Source organism: Corvus kubaryi, unplaced genomic scaffold (assembly GCF_017639235.1).
Source record: "Corvus kubaryi isolate FWS band 111438036 unplaced genomic scaffold, C.kubaryi_AGA036_p1.0 132, whole genome shotgun sequence".
Taxonomy (NCBI): Eukaryota; Metazoa; Chordata; class Aves; order Passeriformes; family Corvidae; genus Corvus; species Corvus kubaryi.
Window position 1 is genome coordinate 4,691,968 of NW_024580666.1, and position 21,530 is coordinate 4,713,497.

General features: G+C 40.9%; 1 protein-coding gene across 3 annotated transcripts in view; it reads right to left on the bottom strand.

Moving 5' to 3' along the window:
- Positions 1 to 21,530, bottom strand: part of MYOM1 (myomesin 1) — an 82,163-nt gene that overhangs the window by 35,755 nt on the left and 24,878 nt on the right. Inside the window, exons 9-18 of one of the 3 annotated variants that reach the window (XM_042030446.1) lie at positions 19,320 to 19,484; positions 18,573 to 18,734; positions 15,242 to 15,383; positions 12,934 to 13,133; positions 11,239 to 11,295; positions 10,766 to 10,890; positions 9,043 to 9,226; positions 7,854 to 8,028; positions 5,495 to 5,616; positions 4,245 to 4,571 (exon numbers count right to left, since the gene is read on the bottom strand). In XM_042030446.1, the coding sequence (XP_041886380.1) occupies positions 4,245 to 4,571; positions 5,495 to 5,616; positions 7,854 to 8,028; positions 9,043 to 9,226; positions 10,766 to 10,890; positions 11,239 to 11,295; positions 12,934 to 13,133; positions 15,242 to 15,383; positions 18,573 to 18,734; positions 19,320 to 19,484 (1,659 nt within the window). The remainder of the gene's footprint in view (positions 1 to 4,244; positions 4,572 to 5,494; positions 5,617 to 7,853; positions 8,029 to 9,042; positions 9,227 to 10,765; positions 10,891 to 11,238; positions 11,296 to 12,933; positions 13,134 to 15,241; positions 15,384 to 18,572; positions 18,735 to 19,319; positions 19,485 to 21,530) is intronic. The other 2 variants (XM_042030454.1, XM_042030462.1) reach the window with 2 other exon arrangements.

The following is a 21,530-nucleotide window of genomic DNA, read 5'->3' on the forward strand; positions in this document are numbered from 1 at the left end:
ACTCTGAAAGTTTCTTGTAGCCTGTTAATTTCTGCTCTCGTGCTAGGTAGACATAACAAAGCTTCTCTGGGTCTGCTCTTCAAGGACACTTAGGCTGTCCTAAGCCCAAAAGTATAAACCAAAGAGCCGCTAAGGGGAGGTAAGCTGAGGGGAAAACTGAAGGTTTAATTGGAAAATTAACCCTGCTATGCAAATGAACCAAACCTATAAAAGTGTGAAGAACTCGTGACCTGTTGTCCATCTTGGGGTCCATCTTGGCAATAGCCTCTGGCTCCCCAGGGGGTACCTTTGAAGGCCTTTCAAATAAATACCTACCTTTATTCCCTTACTCCTGTCTAGTCTCTGTTTCTAGGAGGCCACTTAAGGCATCAATTCTTTGGCACCCCAGATGGGACTCAAACCCACAAATCCTAGTTTAGGAAGCCAATGCCTTATCCATTATCCCTGGTGAGACCAGAGTGGAGGGGGGAGAGGGAGAGCCAGGCAGCTTCTGGGCAGAAGCCACTGAAGACACAAAAGCCTTCCAGAGCTGCCACTGCAAATTTTCATGCTCTTTTAGATGAGGCCCAGCCAGAGCCTGAGTCACGGCCGGGAAGTCTCCTGGGTCCGCGGGAGGCGGCAGGGGCGGCCAGTCCTCCTCCCCCTTCTCCTTTTTCACGGGCTGGAACCCATCTAAAGCTGCCTCTCCTCCCCCGCCACACCGGGGACCCACATCGGCTGAGAAGGAGAGGGGAGTGGGGGGGAGAAGGAGGAGGGGGAGGAGGGCCCAATCTCACGGCGGGAGCTATTAAATCCATCTCCACATCTTCCCATTTTGTCGGGTCCCCCATAGACTTCCTAACATTTTTCTCTTTTTTCCTTATAAACAGTATATGCTCTCTTTTAGATATTTGTAACTTAGATGCAGCCAAGAAGAGCTTTGCATACTCTAGTTCTAAGAAACAGTGATCTCTTCGGTGATACGATATTAAACTCAATATTAATTCTTCATCTAAGCTTCCAAATTGTGGCCACTTTTGCCAGTTATCTAAGCTATAAGCTGGCCAAATCAGTGTGGAAAGCCTAATTAATTCTGCTTTTGTAAGGGTTTTATCTTTCCAGCTAATTTTCCTCAGTTATCTAAGACTAAGTTTAAAGGTGAGTTCTGTGGTATTTCACTCCCCATACAAGAAATATTACCACCCATGGTTTTATGCTTATAAACCGAAAATTCACAAAAACAAAACAAGATCTAAAATACTCTATAAAGCAAAGAGAGACAAATAGAGAAGGTAGGATTTGAACCCACAAGCCCAGGATTTAAACTGTGGCTGGAAACACATTCCAAGTCTCTGAGCTGCTGCACCACCTGGCTGGATGCTGAAGGGTGGAGGCTGGACACAAGCTAGCAACAAACCAACGGAAGGAAAACTAAATTCCCTGGGACTCTCACACGAGTTCCCTGGCAGCTCTCACAAGCTGACAAGCTATCAAAAGGGGGAAACACCAAATGAAATCCCCCAGACTCTTCTGAGTCCCTAAACAAACTGTAAGAGATCTCTTGATTGCAGCTAAGACCAGAGATGACTGCATCTAATTCACTGTAAGCTTGTTAAACTTTTTGGGACAGAGTGGGTACAGAGTTTCCAAAGACAAGGCACAGACTGCCAAGGAAGCAGTAGTTTACTTGGGGCTTGAGATCTTCCGTGGACACCGACAGCTCAGCAAGGAATGGAAAGAAGCCATTTGCTGACTTGCAGAGCCCCACACCATGAGACAGATGCAGGCTTTTCTGGGAATAGTAGGTTGGTGTTGGTTGTGGATAGCAAATTATGGGTTGTTGGTGAAACCCTTATATGGAGCAATAAAAGCAGCTGAAAATGGCATTATAATTTGGACTGAAAGCACAAGGGCTGCATTTAAACAGCTGAAACACCCTCTAATGTCAGCTCCAGCACTGAGCTTACCAGGCTTGACTAAACCTTTTGAACTTTTTACACATGAGAGACTGAATGTGGCACTGGGCGTACTAGCACAGCGCCTCGGAAGCCAGCGAAGGGCTGTGGCCTACTTTTCCAAACAGCTAGACAATGTTAGCCAAGCATAGCCTGGGTGTTTGAAAGCCGTGGCAGATATGGTCATCCTGATTCAAGAGGCCCAGAAACTCACCCTTGGACAACACATTGTAGTGTATGTTCCACATGCAGTAGCAGCAGTACTGGAACAGAAAGGAAGACACTGGCTGTCCAGCAATCAGATGCTTAAGTATCAGTCACTGCTGTTGGAACAGGATGATGTTACCCTGAAAACAACTTCTGTTGTTAACCCTGCTGTGTTTCTGTCCTCTGCCTTAACTGACGATGTGCCTGAGCATGACTGTTTGCAGACAATTGAGGAGGTCTATTCCAGCAGACAGGACCTGAAGGACATGCCCCTAGAAAATCCAGATTGGGAGCTGTTTACAGACAGGAGCAGCATCATGAGAAATGGTAAACGAATGACAGGTTTTGCAGTAACCAGCCAGGACAAGGTGATCAAGGTGAAGGCCCTGCCAGCAGAGGTGTCATCGCAGAAAGCTGAACTGATTGCACGGACAAGGGCCCTAGACCTGAGCGAAGGAAAGAAGGTAAATATATGGACTGACTCTAAATATGCATTTAGTGTTGTCCACGCCCATGGAGCCATCTGGAAGGAGAGAGGAATGTTGAATGCTCAAGGTAACCAGATCAAACATGCTGAACAAATCCTTGCCCTCTTAGAGAGCATTGGAAAACTCACAGAGTAGCTGTCATGCAGTAGAGGTCACCAGAAAGGGAAAACCACTCCAGAATTGGGAAATTGCTTTGCTGATGAATCAGCAAGAAGGGCTGCAGAGAAAGGTATTCTTGCAGTAATTCCACAAAAAAAGAATGATTTGTCAGGGTTCACCCCAAAATATGATCAGGCAGACCACAAGAAATTAAGTTTCTTAAGTCTGAGATCACAGAAAATGGATGGGCTGTTACACCTGCAAATCAGGTTGTAGTCCCACCTCTAATTCTTCGAGAGCTAGCTCGAAGAGAACGTGAAAGCACACATTTCAGGGTTGAAAATCTTCTGAAACATCTGAAAAAGGTAGTAATAGGAAAGGGAATGACAGATATTGTACAATCAGTAGTGAGTAAGTGTGAAATCTGCTGCAAACACAATCCTGATACGAGGGAAAGAGTTGTGTTAGGAGTAACAAAGGCAGGGGATCCTCCTGGAGATTACAGGCAAATAGACTTTGCTGAGTTACCACACAAAGAAGGATACAGGTGCATACTGGTATTGGTTGACACCTTCAGTGGATGGCCTGAAGCTTACCTTGGCACTAACACAGCCAAGGAGGTGGTGAAAGTTTTGCTTAATCATATAATACCAAGGTTTGGGATTCCTTTAGGTATGTCCTCGGATAGGGGACCACATTTTGTTGCAAATGTGATTCAAGAAGTTAGCCGGAATTTGGGAATTGCTTGGGATCCGCACACACCTTACAGACCCCAAGCAAGTGGTAAGGTGGAACTCATGAATGGGACCCTTAAGGCACAAATTAGCAAAATTTGCCAAGAGACATCCATGACATGGGTTCAGGCCTTGCCTATAGCTTTACTGAGGATCCTCATACAACTGAGGTGGAGGGATAACATCAGTCCCTATGAAATACTGTGTGGCAGGCCATATCAAATTCCACATGTTCCAGGTGAAATTCACATGAGGGGAAAACTTGATTTGCAGAGATATCTAATGGCTTTAGGTTCCACTTTGCAGAAGCTCCAGAATTACATTGTGTTATCCAGACCCATAGGACTGGAGACTGGGTCTATGTCAAGTGGTGGGACAGTGATCCTCTACAGGCCAAGTGGAGAGGACCATTCCAGATTTTGCTGACCATGCTCTGGGTAGATAACCCAGAGAACTAGGTAACCAGACTCCTAACAAATTACTGAAGTGATTTAGAAATAATATATTAGCTTGGATACATTAATATGTAGTCAAACAAGCCATTAAATTACTAACCATATTTATATGTTTGACTTTCAGTAACCACTAAGTTTGTAAAGTGGTCTCCAATACCATTACATGCATAATGATCTTAATGGAGAGTTGAGCACATAATTAATGGGTTTGATAGAAGATGCATCACTGTAGAGCACGTTAACTTGTGGCACAGTTGAACAGAAGTTACAGCAGTCTGAAGTGGACCTACCAAAGCAGCAAAATCTATTTATCTCATTAGTTCTCACCTGTATATTTCTTCTTTGTAACTTTTTCCACTGTCAAAAGATCCCTGGGTCGAGACTTACTTGCCTGCTTAGCAGCAACTTTTTGTGGTGCAGACCTGACAAGGTCTTTAACCATTTCTCTCATGTTACTGTCTCCTGTACTCCCAAGTTTGCCACAGCTACTGGGCAGTGTCTCTCTATTAAATTTAGCATTGCATTTTAGCAAAGCATCTGTGTCAAAGATAGGCTGGGAGGCGCCATGCATGCCTTCCCAGCTGGTAGTGCGGTCTGTTAGTCCAGCAGCTTTACCACTCAGTTCAGGACACACACCATGAAGCAATCCTCCCCCTGTAATTGCCAGAAAACAGCAAAGACATTTGGATTTAGAATACATTCTTTTTTCTTCATTCAGGCAAAAGAATTAAGAAATGCATGCAGTGAACAATACAGCTAGAGTATAACAAGTCACTGGGTTTACACACAAAATGTTAAGCTTGAATTCAAGAAAACTTGAAATGCATAGAATACCTCTCAGCCTGCTCACAAATAATGCTTTTTTAAATAATGTCTAGTATTCAGAGCAGAAACAAAGATGTGAAGTTAATAGTATTCTAACTTTTCTACATTTACTTTAGTATTAGATCTTCCAGGTCACATTTCCAATCCTATCAAGATGATATCACAAAATTGCCCTAGGCCACATGTCTCTGCTCTAAGGCTGAGAGGTATGCAGCTTCAATACAAATGAGAGTGAGGGTGTTGCAGACATACAATTTATTCTGGTGCAATGATCTCATTAATCTTTATGGATTAGTTCAGGCAGTGGCCAACAGAAACAATCCATCAGCAAAGAAAGAACACACAGGGTTATAGAAGGTTTACAAAAGACACGTTGCACTATTAGGTTTAGTCATGGAAACAAATTTCTTAGGAACTGACTGTGTATGGGATGGTGTGCATTAGATGTGATATAGCAGATTACAGAATCAGAATGACATTCCCATTTTCTAGGATACCTATTAAGTGAACTTGGCAGTGCTCTCATACAGTGGCTCACAAGAAACACCTGAAGAAAACTGGATGGTGAAGCTGGACAGTCTACAAGAGTGCAGTGATTGTGAATCCATGGCTGTGAGACTATAGGATCTTTAGATAAATTATTATTTGTGGACAACATTGTGAAACAAAGCAATTAATTAGTTACAAATAATTGCTGAGAACTTATATGCTTCATTAATTACAATTGAAAAGGGCAATGGAAAATAGCTTACCAATGGCTGCTTTCACCTCTATAGGCTCTGATTCCTGTGAAAATTCACTGAGCCCTGCTGCATTAACAGCTCTGACTCTGAAAATGTACTTCTCACCATTGCTGAGCCCATGGCAAATGAATCTAAAACAAACCAGTCAAGAAATACTTAGAAAGTATTATAAAGAAAATAAAAAATTTAAGGGGGAAAAGAAAGCATTTCTTCGATAATATTTATTCTGGTTTCTGAAAACCAAGGACAAACCATGACCCCAGTCACTTATATGAAGATCAGAGAACACACAATGTATCTGGGCACCTCATTCACACAACAAAGACAGTGTCTAAACTCATCTCTTTTAAGTCATACTATTTCAAGACTCTTTCCTTCTTGAGGCTATACAAGTTTCTGTGTTACCACAGCATCTACCTTACTTCTGCCAGTATATACAAGCCATACTTCCTAATAGAAAAATATGAAAATCTGCACAGGTAAGGTCTATATTTGCTTCTTGTGGGATATTTCCGTGACACAAGTAAAAGACACATGTAACACAGGTTCCCATAAATCCCTTCCAATCATAAATGAAAAACTGCAGCGTTCAAAAAAATTACAGGGCATTTTACAGGAGCTAAATGATTTTTGTACTTCACTTTCTTGCTTCTATACATGACAGTAATCCAAGTCAGACAAATTCTTTTATTTGAAGAAGTTTACTTGATAGTCTAATTGTCACATAAGAAAAACCCTCATAAATTTTCTCTGGTGTCCACCCTGAAAACACAAAATTTCCAAAGACAGGAATCATTTATTTAGGAATAGATTGTGGTTTGGAAATTCAATTGTTTTGTTTAAAACCACATTTATTTTTTCAGGGTATTTTAGGTGTATTTTATTCCATGCTACTTTGATTTTTTTCTACTTCATAAGGTAGTTATAATTGCACTGATGTAATGCAATGGCATATGAAGCCACTATAATGTGGAAAACAAAATCAAAGTTTTATTTTGGGAAAAAAAATAAAACCTGAATCAAAATTTCCAAAACAGAATTTTCCCTACCCATTTTTCCAGACTTTTCCAAATCATTTGCTTTCACCAGGATATGTGCAGAATTTCAAAAGACCAAAATATACTGCATAAGGCAAACTATGAACTACAGCTAATGCTTTAAGATTGACTCAACCAGAAAAACCAAGAGTTGACAGCCTTGCCTGACTGCATCATACATTAAACCACACTGACTAAAAATGCAGGGATAGAGACCTATGCAGTGTACTTGTATCACAGTATATAGTAACTCAGAACAGTATTTTTATTTCTACAGTGAACAAAGGTTCACATTTCATATTTTAAAATAAGCAGAAAGCATGAAACTTCACCAACACTCGATATAACTACAATATAACTCACAGAAATACATATGAAAGGATGTAATACTGGCACACATAAATATAAATGCAATATAAATGCAGAAAAGAATACATAAAGGAAATTGTTGTGCCTGTGTTCAACCAAGTGAGGCTTGAAGTACTTCCAATATACTAGGCATTTACAATACCCTTCTAAACAACAAAGCTGATCCAGGAGTATTTAGCAGACACTAATTTCTTGTAATAAAGGTTCTCATGGATAGCAAGTACAAATAAGCAGAATCAGTCATAACAAGCGGGGACTACTTCTGTATTGATACCAATCCACTTGAGAAAAAGTTCTGCACTTACTCCTTCAGACTCTGAAGATTACATACTTATTCAAACAAAACCAAATCTGATTTATCTCAGGAAGTTTTAAGTCTTGATTATTTTTCTGACTGGAGACCAAACTTCGTATCCGTAAGAAATGTGAGTTTGTACCTAGTATTTAAGAGTGTTCATTAATTTCTTGATGATTACAAGAGCAGTCAGAAAGTAATATTTTTAATGGGATATAGTCCACATGTCCTTCTGACAGTCTAGATACACAGTCCAGAAATGTTTAGAGCAGTCTTCCAAAACAAAGCACTTTGCTTCCAAACATTATGCAGTTTAGTTTTCCACATTTGTAACTTCAGTCATTCCTCAATGTCCTGCTTTTCATCAAACTGATAGGCCGTACAATAGCTAGAAGTAGCAAGCTGCTTCCTTTTGCTTCACTAGCAATGTTCTTCCCCCTTGACTAATTTGTTTCTAATATAAGGTTGATTATAATATCTCTTTGGACAAGACTTCCTGTTTGAAATATGTTTTTATAACTTCTTATGAGCTTTGCATACAGGAGGGATTCCAGCCTGCTGGCTACCACAGAGAGATCAGCTCCACTACTACTAATGGCTGGAAAGCACATATATCCAGTAAATCAGAAATTGGTGACCATAATTTCCATGCTTTAAAATTAATTACCTTGTGCCTTTCACTGGATTGTTGTTGCATGGTTCCCAACGACCAGATCCTTCCACACTTGACTCAATGTAGTACCCAACCAGCTCCTTGGCATCTGGGGGCTCTGTCCAAGTGACAACAACTGAAGTATCTGTATTCCTAGTTGGCAGAATACGGCCAGGAGCTTTGGGAATATCTGTGGGAGAGAAGCATAAATAAATTAGTGGCCTGCCAGTTAAAATGTACAAATAAATTAAGCATGAAATTCTATTCTTGATTATTCTAGCATGACGAGTACAGATTTAACCTTCAAAAAACTTCTCTTATTTAAATTAAATAATCTGTCAGGACTGGACAGGATCAGTAGGCTCAAGACTTTGGTGGTCATGTTCCTCACTTCTCTAGTGCCTATGATTCAGTGCATTTCCTTAAAATTATGTTTAGTTATCCCCTTGTGCTGAGTATCTGCATCAGAGATGTGATTTGGAGCTTTCTAAAAGGGAAAGTGTGCTAGGTGCACATTGAAGATCTTGTGCAGCCTGCAGGATAAGCCAGAAACCAAAGCTCCTGTTAAGTAGCAAAGTGTATCTACAGTGTTTTTTGAGAAGAGATGTTTTACTCTTCTTAAAAAATGTATTTCATGTGCATCCAAGTGCTCTGAGAAGTCGATATGAAGTGAACAGAGATCATTTGGGAATTGGATTGAAATCTGCATTGCTGTTTGGAAACAAATTGGTAATGTAGGGGTAGCTACTGATGACTTACTGTATTGAACATCTTAGCTTCTCTTCCAGTGAAAATAGTCTCTGCTTTCACATAAGTATTAAATTCTTCACTTTTGTTTAATTTGGCAAACAAGGAAGGTTAGACTCTGCTGATGTCTGGGCTTATTTTCAATAAAGACTCTAAGTAAAACAAAACATTTTTGTACTTTCTTGAGTTTTCATTTTCTTTTGCTATTTGCAGTCTTTGCAGTTCTTGGCATTGTTATTTGCAGCTTAATTTCTTTGGTTTGCATCTGTCATTTGACTGTACATGAACGGTTGAACAACCCAAACAAAAATTATTTTAGCTGAAGAGAATAAATCACTGACTACTTATCATACTTGAATTATTTTCTGGGCAGCTACCTGCTTGCAGAAAAAACAATTAGATCATAAACTGAAAAGTTACCATGGCGGCAATTTAATACACTTCACCACACGCCTACCGAGTTTGTCATCCACTACAGTGGCTTCGGTTGCTTCTGAGGGTTCACCAATTCCAGCTGAATTGCAGCAGCGAACTCGGAAGCAGTAGGATTTGCCTTCAGACAAATCAAAAACTGCAAAGCGAGGGGATTTCACAGGGATCTCGGTGTTCACCCTTTGCCAGTCCTCTGTGCCAGCAACGCACTGCAGTCAAACCCAGAAACAATGTTTAGAACACAAGTATCTGAATGCTGAGTGTCTAACATGACAAGGCCTTCTCCCTGGACCACTGAATTCTTGTCTGCTGTGGAGAATAGGGAGACACATCCCTTCTTTGGGCCTTTCCACAGAATGAGCATCTTTCAAAGCTTATGAATCTGCCAGAGGTCCACTTACTCCAGAAAACATATAGAAAAGTTTACTGGTTTCAATATACCAAAGCTAAACCCTCTCCACTGCAAGGAAGCGATGTTATTAACTGCACCCAGTCTGGACCATTTTCAAAACAAGTTCTGCAGATATTCAGCATTATGTTGAGAGCAAAACCCTAACATTACCACTTTGCTTCTAGATGCTCTTGTGGCATTCTTAGTGGTTTTGGGGTGGCTTTCAGAATTAATCAGGATTTAGCCTTCATTTTCCAGAAAAGAATTCACATATGAAATTAATTTGTGAATTGTTTTTACTTCTGTGGCTAGAAATTTTACGTACCATGATCGCTTACACCACTAATATTTGTGATTAATTTTTTGCTTTGATTTACATTAAGTATAATTTCAAGTGATGGTTCTGGATTCTGAGGGATTCAAATTCTCAGGAGGATGTTATCAGACTGTGTGACATTAGGGCTGAGTACTCAGCATGCAATTGGTTATTAAAAAGCTTTTTTATATGGGAACTCAAAATTCATATATTCATCCTCTCTATGGCTGTTGCTAAGTGAAACTCATTTATTTGGACCAGATTTTGTATGAGAGATGGAAAACATAATGGGAAGATATTTATGTCTCCCTTGATGACACCTCTAGACTGATAGAAAAAAACATTGATAAAAAAGTTTGAGCCAAGAGATGCAAGTAGAAAGGATGATGGTGTGAAGAATTTTCTAGGCTAGCAGCCATGCAAAAACACCTCAGAAAAGCAGAACAGTGAAATTAAAACTGATTCTGTTCTAGGAAGTCAGGAAAGAAATTTTGTGATCTTTGTTGAGTTGGTGGAGCAAAAGGAAAGCTAATGTAGAGGATAAACATGAAAAGGCAGCTGGAATAGAAAGTGCTGATGCCAAGAAACTCCTGTAAAATGCAGCCATCCAAAATGTTAACAATCTGTCCTGCCAGACAAGCTTCATTTATACAAATTATACATATATGAGATGCATATATAAAAAATAAACATGTATCATATATATACATAAGAGATATATATATAAGCATGTGACTTTGCTCTGTGCTTTCACATTATAGGGGGAGTTTTGTTCTGTCTACTCTAGGTAGGTCACTGACACAATTCAAGAAGAATTTTACTGGGTGTGACACATTCTTCATCTACTTTCCTATTTCCCATCTTTTTTTTATTCCTAGTTTAGCTTAATCTACAGTTTGACCGTTATCTTGACAAACTTCTAATCCTTGCCCTAATTTGAAAGTCTCAGACAGAAATGAAAGTTAACCAGAGGTCCAGAAGAGATGACTAAAGAAACGTCAAATATTGCCACAGCATGATTCTGATTCTGTCCAATTTTACCTTTTCCACAAAGTACATGATACCCTCATGGCCCCGCTGTCCAGGAGGTTTCCAGCTAAGCACAACATAGTTCTTGGTGGCCTCAATAACTTGGAGGTCTGTGGGGGGACCAGGAACAACACCCTCTGAAGGACAGGGAAGAAGAATAGGAAAAATATTTAATTATTTTGGTTTTGTATCAGAATTAGCATCATAATTAAAAAATAAGAGTATCAATATACCTCAGATTTTTTTTTTTTAATGTAGAGTTAAAAGTCTTCTAAATATTCTTTTAATTCTAAGTGTTATTTTGTTAGGTCCTGAATAATGAAACCTCACCTCAACAACCAAGTTGTTGAATTATTCAAGGTCAAGTGACTCTCAGAACAACAAACTTTGGGTGAGTGCCAAAGTCCACTGAACTCACTCAGAGTTTTCCTAATTACTCAGCCAGCTTCACATCAGATTTTTGTAGGCAAAAGGGCTGTGTTTACCTGCAGGTTCTTCCTCAGTCACAATAATCTGTCCAGTCCAAGGAGCAGAAGGGTGACCTGAAACAAATGTCAGAGATAACAGAGAAGTAGGAGACCAGGAAATTTTCAAACAAAGAAAACTGACTCTTTCGTGGTTCAAAACTAATGTTTGCAAGATCCCAGTGAGCTCCATTTCTGGTTAATGCTGTGACTGTTGCTCATGTAGCAAGCTAGTTACCCAAGCTAGTTTTAGGCTTACCAGCTTGAATATTGAGAGAAGCTCAGCATTTAACATAGCTAGAAAACTTAATCTACTGAAACATCTGTTCCTTCCTGAAATGTCACTGAAGTCTCCTAGGTGACAAGCAGAGGTATTTGGTTCACTCAGCTCATCATTTTCAGAGAATTAGTTTCAACTTTATTTTCCATCCTCTACTGCTTTGGTTTAACAGCTCACTTATTAAAGGAACAGCCAAATTCCTGCAGGCTGCATCTTGTCTCTTTTTAACCACTTTCCCTCACATTACCAGCTTTTAAGTCATGGGTCACAGTCACAAACAGGCTCAGCCTGACTCAACATGTCCACTTGATAAATTTGGGTGGCTCTCTGAGCAACCAATATTTTATCACACTATTGCAGTTATGCGTTCATCTTTCAACCAGGTCAGTGGACTTTCAGAGATAATTTTTGCAAGTGCTGTTCTCCGCCTCCACATTATTCACCTTACATTGGCTGAACTGTTTTGGAGATGAAAGAAGAGAGGGAGCAGGTGGGGAGAAAAGATTATGAGGGATGAGAGGAGAAGATATAATAGGAGTAGGCGACCAAACCCAGACTTCACCTCCTGTGACAGCTTCCATGCTGCCCATTGAGAAGAAGAGCTGCCCCTCCTCCCAGAGTTAGGGTTTCACATGTCTGACTGAGTGCAGTGTTTCTTGGCAATGCCAAATCTCCTTCCTCTCGCCTTTTGTTTTATCTTGAATGGGAATCTAGCTCATCTGGCTGCAGCATTACACACAGTAGCTCATAAAAGCTGGGACCATGGGAGCACTGTAATTTTGTGTACGATACTCCTTCATATTGGACCATTTTAAATAGTAAAACTTCAGAAACATGTAGAAATAGATTTTGAATAGAAGTACAAATTTATTTTAGGTATATAATTATGCCATATGGGTAGAGAGGTGGGTTTGGAAGCAAAATGGCTGAGACATTGTGAGGCCACAGGAGAAATATCCTTGACTTGTAAAATGCTAACCTTAAAGCAGAGAGCCTGGGATCTGTTGGGCTGTCCTGGTGTTGTTCTGATGTTATTGCAAGATTTGGATTGTCACATGAGCACAGAGTCAGCCACCCTTGTCTGTGGCTCAGAGAGAGACTATTCACAGGATCTGTTCAGCTATTTTGTTGGCTGAACAAAAGCAAGTCTCTCTAGGCAACTAAACTCTCCTGTGCCTTTTTCCCCACTTCCTGCAAGTTTGAAGCACAGCACTGCAGTCAGCCAAAGCCATTTCAGCAGATAGAACCCTTAGTGCAAAGAGCGCTGGGATGATTTCTTCCCGCAAAGCTGTTTCCAAAGACTATTTTGGCTTTGCATTGCTCCCTCTAGTGGGATTTTGAAGGCTTGTGAGTTGATAGTCATACTTTTTTTTTTTTTTTTTATGAGTTGTGATTTCTTAAACCTCTCAATGCAACCTGTAAAAAGCACATCTTACTTCTAAGCCTGGCTCTGTCTGCAGGGTCCAGAGCAGCCACAGGCTCTGACACCCGGGACGGCAGGCTGACACCTGCTTTGTTCACCGCTCGGACTCGGAAAATGTAGGAACGGCCTTCAATCAGACCAGTGACAGGGAAACGAGCAAACTTCACGGGATTCTCATTGCACTGGGTCCAGTGGGAGGTGCCAACCTCACACCTGAAAAATAAAAACAGCAAGAGCAGTGCTGGGAAGGGAAAAACATGAACTCAGGGCACCCACACGCCTTTGCAGCTTCACCATCTGTTCGTGTTCATTGGCTGGTCCGTACCAGTTTCCTCAGCAGAATTATAAACTGGTGACATCAAAGCAGCTGCACCAAGGCGTCAGGCTGAAGTACCAGCTGGGCATGCACTAAATCCCCCACAGCTGCACCCCTTCTATCCTGAACTGAAAAAGGGACAAGAGCAGACTCACTCCACTGTTTAAACCCTTCAAAGTATGCTTAGGGAGTGTCAGCTTTAGCATACTTGAAGGGACAGGAACTATGCCTCTCTTGCAGTTGCCAGAAGGGCACTACTTCATCTTTCCTGCACAATGCTGCCGTGTACACCCCACAAGACACTAGGCTTCATGGGGTGCAGAGACCCCCACTGTGAGTTCTGGGACCAGCCCAGCACAGAGATGGCTGTGAATGGGGTTAAAGTAGGGCGCTTAGTCAGACCCTGCTTCAGAGACCAGACCACTGGGGCTGCCAAGGGAGCCTGTAGTGTGCTGGCTGCAGTCCCTGCAATGACAAGGCCCAGTGTGGTGATGCTGGTCCCACAAGTGTGAAGCCTCACACATATCAGGAAGCTGCTTTCTGTCAGAAGGAAGATATGACAAGCAGCCACTTCCACTCAGGGAGCCAGGAGAAGCCTGTGGTGATGGCTTTCCTGTGTCCAGCAACATGGTCAACAGGAACGTGACCTTGCAGCTTAGAAAAGACTTTTTATTGTGGGTGAGATATCTGCCAAAGAGAATGTTACAGGTCCTACCCAGATTTCTTGGTACATGCAAGAATCCCTCTTGAGAATTTTTACCATCCCACTCAGGGTGGTTTTGTGGTTCTTGTGCCTGCTTGGGGTGAGGGACACCCAAGCTTTCCATCTACCATTAGCACAGACCAGTCCTGCTGGCTCAAGCCATCCCCTCACTCCACAAGGCAGCTAGGGGCTACCCTGGCTGAATATGTGGGTCCCTAAATCCCTTCGGTGGCATCCAACATTGGAGAGCAGTAACACCGCTTTGAATTTGGGAGCAAATGCAGAATAAAGGAGGTGAACGCAAGAGAAAAAATGGAATGCCATTTCTCTTGCAGTTACTCTCAGTGCTAACATCCCTCAATAGCCTCATTTTAAAACGAGATATTGTTGTTCAGAGTCCAGTCCTGTCTTTTGTTTAGGATCGATGAATGTTAAAGAGCCATAGCTTAGACCTAGCAGAGCATAATTACAGCAGTGACTGACACTCAAAAGTTAGCAAAACAGTAAAGTTATATTTGAGTGTTAGATTATTTCACAAAGCAATACCTTCTTTTTACAGATATATACTTTATGTATATCCAAAGGCATAATATAATGGCATACTTCATATATATATATATATACACACACACACATACATAAATGTTTGGGTGTTTTTTACATGCTTTTGAATAAGCCCAGAGGAACCTCATATTACTCTATTACTGAAATTCAGACAAATATTACCAGCACTGAAGATAATTGTAACTCTCAAAATACTGACTTAATTTCTTAAATCACAGGCTTCTAGGATCCCGCCACTGTGTGTAACACGTGGAGGTTTCATATTTTACAAATTATTTCCATGAAGCTTTTGAACCTAACAGCTGGAATAATAACAGCATATGGGAAAGAAACCCAAGTCATTTTAAAATAATATTTTGCTTCCTGGTACATAGTAACTATTAGGAGAGAGGCAAGAGAGCCCTGGTACTGAAGGAGCCACAGCTGTCTGATGCAGAACTACCAAACACCACAAAATCCTGAGGCCTCTCAAGTCTCAGAGGAAGCAGGAAGGGCTGAGCTGTGCAGATCTTGCAGAACTCTTTCTATTCAATTAAATGAATGAAGATGTGATTATTTCCATGAAAGTTAGATTAGGCCCAGCCAATCCAAGACAAAAAAAAAGTCAATTTTCTTCTGGCCAGCAAGAAGAATGAAAATAACAAATGACTATTTTATCTCATGTTTTTCAGTGTGCTTTTATTTTTTGAGTTAGAATGAGCAGCAATATGAATTCTCCAGTCCAGCACACTCACTGACCTGTCAATGAAATATCCAAGGATGGGATTTCCTCCGTCGACAGCAGGTTGCTTCCAGGAGACAATGACATAATCTTTGTTGGCATCTAAGCACTGCACATCCAGTGGTGCACCAGGGGCTCCAGGGATTTCAGCATCAGCATCTGTGAGGATGGAGAAATATGTTTGCAAAAGTGAACCACAGTTCTTTCACAATTACTAATCTTTAAGGACCAAATTGTGCTCCTATTGGCTTCAAAAAAGTGTTTGCTTTTATATTGCCAGTGTTTTTCTACACTTTTGGCTTTTCTTTGTAACATTTACAAATGTTTAATATTTTACAGCATACTGTAAATGTAATTCACCTAGACATTTTAAATGGAATTAGTACCCTGCATTCTGGTTAGGGAGCTGTGAGAAACACCATTGAACTGAAAACTTGGCAGCCAGGCAATAGTTGAATCAAAAATATTCACCCACTGGATATAACAATACTGAATTAAATATCTTATCTCCACTCACAGTCCTTCATTGTTTGAGTTTGTTTGGCTGTGAACTGCAAAGGTATCAAAATGTTTTGAAGTTTAATTATATTACACATACATTATCACTGTGGAATATAATCTTCATAAGGATGAGTATATTTTTCCTTTGAAGTGTTTACCACAAATCTGGGACTGCTGGTGTTAAAGGGCCTTGACTCCAGCATCAGCTTCTGGACGTGTATTATCTAAAGCTTTAAAAAATAGAGCATAGTGCTGGGCACTGGGGAATTTTACTGTTTACACACAATCTGATTTGTGAGACGGTTTAATTTTCATGTAGAGAAAAAGAACCTTTGCAGGAAGAATCTGTGAAAGACTTTCAAGTAAGAGATGTTGCTTCTCTGCAGAATAACATTGATTTGTACCATTCTGAGCTACTTCAAAAGAAGACCTAAGATGTATATACCTGAATAAAAATATTTTGCTAATAAATATTATTCAGATATTCTATACAAACCCCCAGAGTTCTTAAAAAGGTTTAATGTTTCAGGGCATTATAGGTTTTTGTTTTACACTACACAGTAATCTCTATTTTTCATGATTTTGACTTTCAGGAAAAAAATGCCTTATTAGAGCATTTAATATGCTTCATTACGTAAAACAGTAGTCTTCCAAAAATATATATCCCAGCCACACTTTACAGAGTCTTCTCTTATTGGCAGCGTAGCATCCCACAGAGCTTTTGAAGCTGTGCCAAAGTCGCCGAGTCCAGGTTCTAATTACAGGTAACTCGATGCATTTTAAGAAATGGTAACATAGAGAGTAAACCATCCAGTTAACATCACAAAATACTAAGAACACTAATAGTAATAACAACAGTATATCTTCAGTGATCTCTTTCTGAAAGGTTTTAATTGTCCATATTTACCACTTGACAGAACATGAGGTAACACAGTTTCTCTCCAAGACACTCTGGGAAACAGCTGGGAGAACCAGCACTGCTGATCAGCCTCTAGGAGGCTAGGATTTCATCCCTGCTAGCCTGCTGACAAATGATGACCTGTAACCACGGCAGAGGAGTCGCATATGCTCTCGAAGCCCATCTGAACATGTAACATTATGAGCCTCTCTTCCATTGATACACTGTGATTTCTGTGTGTGACACAAAAAGACAACTGCTCCAGCTAAAACACCAGAGCTGCCATTTAACACAAATCTGGCTACAGTTTGGGAGGAGCAATGAGGAATACAGTAGCCAACCAAGATTGTGGGGACCATTTAAATAGGAATGTCGAATATAATTAATGTAATTAGAATTTGGTAAACACACCCATTGGCTAGGAAGATACTCTGCTGAAAGGGGTGGTGGGCTCAGTCAGCTCACACCTGTGTTGCCAGAAGATGTAACAGGATTGAGGGTGATCATTTATTTATATGGCAGCACAATGTAAAGCAAATAAAGAAAGACGAGTCCTATTTCTTGTCAAGAAGCTCATTTCAATAGGTTCTTTCTTCAGGTGATGAAAACATCTGCTTCAGTTGTATTTTCTGAGCAGGTTGTTATCTCACACAGCTCTGCTGAACTTGGCAACAAGGAGCCATTCTGGGCATGGCCTCAGAGCCAAGAATTTCCAGAGCCTTTTGAATTAGCATTACACACTTCAGCTGCTTTTAGCAGCTGGGACAGATATAGAATCAGCACACAATGTGATAGCCATGGCTCCTTTTAAAGAAATAATTCTCAATGGATAGTCAATGAAGGTTTTGATGGTACAAGCAAACAACATTCACAAAAATAACATTTTAATTCTACTCTTTGCTTCATTATTTCAGAGAATCACACAATGGTTGAGATTGGCAGACAGCTACAGATATTGCCTAGTTTAGCCCCTGGCTCAAAGCAGAGTCAGCCAGAGCTGGTTGCCCAGGGCCATGTCAAATCAGGGTTTGGGTAACTCCGAGGACTGAGACTCCACAGCCTGTCTGGGTAACCTGTTCCAATGTTATTTTACTCCCCTCCGTCAAGTACCCATGGATAAACTCCTCCCATGATCTCTTTTCCAGGTTGAACAGTCCCAGCTCTCTCAGCCTTTCCTCATATTGAGAGATGCTCCAAGCTCTAAATCACCTTCACATCCCTTCAGTGGCCTCACTCCAGTGAGCCCATGTTTCTTTTGTATGGGGGATCCCAGAATTGGATCTAGCATTCTAGATGAGCCCCACCAGTGTTGAGTAGATGGGAAGGGTCACCTCCTCAGCCTGCTGGCAATGCTTTTCCTAATGCAACCCAAGATGCCACTATCTTTCTTTGTGACAAGGGCATATGTTCACCTTGGTGTCCACCAGGATCCTTCCTGAAAAGCAGCTCTCCAGACAGACACCAGCACATACTGCTGCATGAGATTATGCTTCTCCAGGTGCAGATCTTTATGTTTCCCTTCCTCTGTAGTGTTTCCCGCAATGTACATTAGAGAGAATCCCTCAAATGGCACACAAGATCTTGATAAAAATAGTGCAGTTTAGCTAGCAGTGGGATGGTTATAAAAATACATTTTTAAGTTATTATGTGGATTTTTCCTCCTTATGACTTATGTTCAGGGTACTGAACATAATACCCTAAATTTCCTCCTCAGGATGTCAATGGAGTTTAGAAGTCTTCGGGCATGTGACACCAACGCCTGACACATGCATTGATTTTTTTCCAGAGATATTGACTGGAATCTATATTGTTAGAATCCATTAATAGGAAATTATTATTCTATTTTTATTGTTGGGAGTGGGGAAAGAACCTCAAATATCTGAGACTGATTTTGCCAACATGTTTTCCTCAGCTCTGTAGTGAGTCTTGTGCACAAGACAGTATCCTACCTCGAACAAAGACATAACCGCTGTACTCCTCATAGTACTCTCCCATCGCCACACGGAGGGTGTAGAGACCTTCGTCTTCCTTGTTTGCATGAGTCAGTGTTAAAGAAGCTCGCTCCCCACTCCACTGCATCTGGACCCATTTGGATGGTGTGATAAGAACACCTAGGAATTAGAGAGTTTCACCATGAGAACCAGCTGGATCTTCCCAGGAATAGATTCTGCAATGTGGAGAATGTATTGGAATAGCTTGGAAATACGAAAGAGACCACTCTTATTAGACAACATTCCCTCTTTGAAAACAGTCATAAATAATGTCTAATTCTGCTCCTTTGACAACTTTGCCTTTGATTTCAAAGCGCTACTTCAGAAAGCAATACTTTTTTATCAGCTGTTACACAACACTGTGCAACTACTTAAAAAATATCTTGGCGTATAAATAAAATAGTAAAAGCTATACGAGCGCCATAAATGGGCCACAGAGATGCTGGATCTGATAAAAATGCTTCTAATTTAAATTATTTTTAAGAAACAAAAAATCCCTAGAAGACATCTTCACAATGCTTTGTCAGTTTTCCGTGTTTTTACATCAAAATTCTAAACTTTGAAACAATTCTAGCTGAAAAAGAGTAAATATTACCATTGGAAAACCTGAGAAAATGATGACCAAATCATAACGTTGACATGAGCTGAAATAAGTAAAGATTTACATGAATGAAGTTTGTATTTCTTCTTGTCAAACATTCTCACCATTTCTGTACCACTCAATATCTGGTTTGAAGCGCTTGATATCAGGATTGATGACAACTGTGCAGCCCAGACTCATTGTCTCGCCTTCTCTCCCAAAGGCTACATCAAACTTGTCGACAAAGCTGATTTCAAACCTGGAAGCATAGCCATGAGGGGTAACGGCAACTGTATAAAAGAAAAAAAATCTGGTTTTCTTTCCTTCTGTGGCAAGAGTAGGAAGAAAAAGTATTCAGTGATTATGAATATGGTCCCACGTAAAGTTCAAGGTATAAAGAGGAACAATATGTATATTAAGTCATCATCTTCAGAGATAATTGCAGTGTTGGATAATACAAGCCCTTTCTATCACAGAGAATCAACTATTTCTTTATTCATACAATTCTAGTTCTTACCTTGATTTCATTTTAGCAGGGAGAGGCTTCTGCAGAATTTAATTTCAGAATTTTCGAAATTTCAAATCTGGTGTTTTATCATAAGGTTTGATTTATACACTTAAAAAGATTTCTATTTGTGATTAATTATTTATTCAGGTCAAGTTGATCTTTAGCTTATATGGTTCTTCTCTTTTCTCATTTAAGCTTCTCGCTCTATCTCAGAGCAGTCATGTGTCCATTCAGCCTTTGTTTTTGTAGGCTAGTAAGCCTTTGTGGGGACTACTATCAATATAAAATTAGGTCTCCAATCCCCCAGGCATTCAGGTAGCCTGTGTCTATACTTGTTCCTGAATTTATCTCTCCTAATGCTGTGTGTCCCAAGTTATGCAGTTTTCCAGACAGAATACCTAAATGCCTTTCATTTGTACCTCACATACATGGCAGAGGGGCTTCCATGTTGTCATAGGTTAGCAAGCATAGTCCCGGAAGGGACGTCCTTGCTAAGGGGTGCTTACAGTTTCCTCTGGGAACTGATAGAACCTATCAGCTGGCCAGTTTGGATATGGAAAATTCTCTAAGCCACTTAAAGTTGTGATCACCTCTGTGATCCACATTTAAGAATAGAGAAACTCCCCCCCAGCTCTCTCTCATTTCCGGCGCTGGGACAGGTGGCTGCGGGCCCCGTGCGGGGCCAGCGGGCCCGGCCAGGCCCTGCTTGGGCCAGGCCGGGCCGGGCCACAGCCATCCTGAAGCCATGGACCTGTTCCAGCCATGGAACCTCCCCCACTGCCTTGCCGTGGGCAGCCGGAGCGGCTCGGCTCTCCCCCGTCTCCACTGCGATAAGAAAAATTCAACATTCCAGCTGCAAAGCTGCAAGGCCGAGGTGAGATTAACCCTTTTTATTGCTGTGAAGAGCTGAAAACCTGAGGGAAGAGAGAGAGGAGATGCTTAAAGCTGAAATTCTGTTGTGAAGCTATGATATATCAGAGTATCCTGTTGTAATTTCATGAAGATATGGGGGGTGGAGTGTTCAACTCGTGAGCAAAAGCACCTGCGCTGAGATACGCAGATGCTGACGCAGCTGTAATTTCATGAGAAGTTTGGACAGGGAGAGATGAACCAGATGAGGACTTTTGCTCCAAACGGAAAAGCAGAAAACCTCAGTCCCTAGAGATGAACCAGATGAGGACTTTTGCTCCAAACGGGAAAGGAGAAAACCTCAGTTCCTAGAGATGCTCCCAGAGATAGTCCTAACGATGAAGATGATGAAGACCCTTTGCTCCCAGGGAAGGAGAAGGGCCTCTGTTTTTGTTTCTGAACGGCTCAACCTTAAAATTGTACCCCAAAAAACTTCAAGAGTGGACCCTCGAAAGCAGTTGCGGGAAAAGCTGCAAGTCGGGGGAAAGGACTCACACGCAGGCAGAGAGACTCCTCTTCCTAAATGGACTGAACAATATTTGGAAGTGGGCGGCTGTCTCGTTGTGATAATGTTTTCATAGCATGAGCAAGAAGAGACTTCTCTTTCTAAATGGACTAAACAAGGTTATTATGGAAGTGGTAAACAGACTGAACATCTTAAGGGTTGTCTTTGAACATTGTCAGTGGGAGAAGGGAGGAAGGTGGGGGGAGGAGGAGAGTTCTGAAGGTGGTATAATTTTTTTTTTTTCTTTTAGGTCTGTTAATAAACTTCTTTATATTCTTTCAAGTTTGGTGCCTGTTTTGCATTTCTCCTAATTCTTATCTCACAGCAGATAAACAGTAATGAGTATTTTGGACCAAACCACTACACGTTTGTTTTGAAAGCAGCTCAGCTGATAAAACCTAAGGTCACACTTTC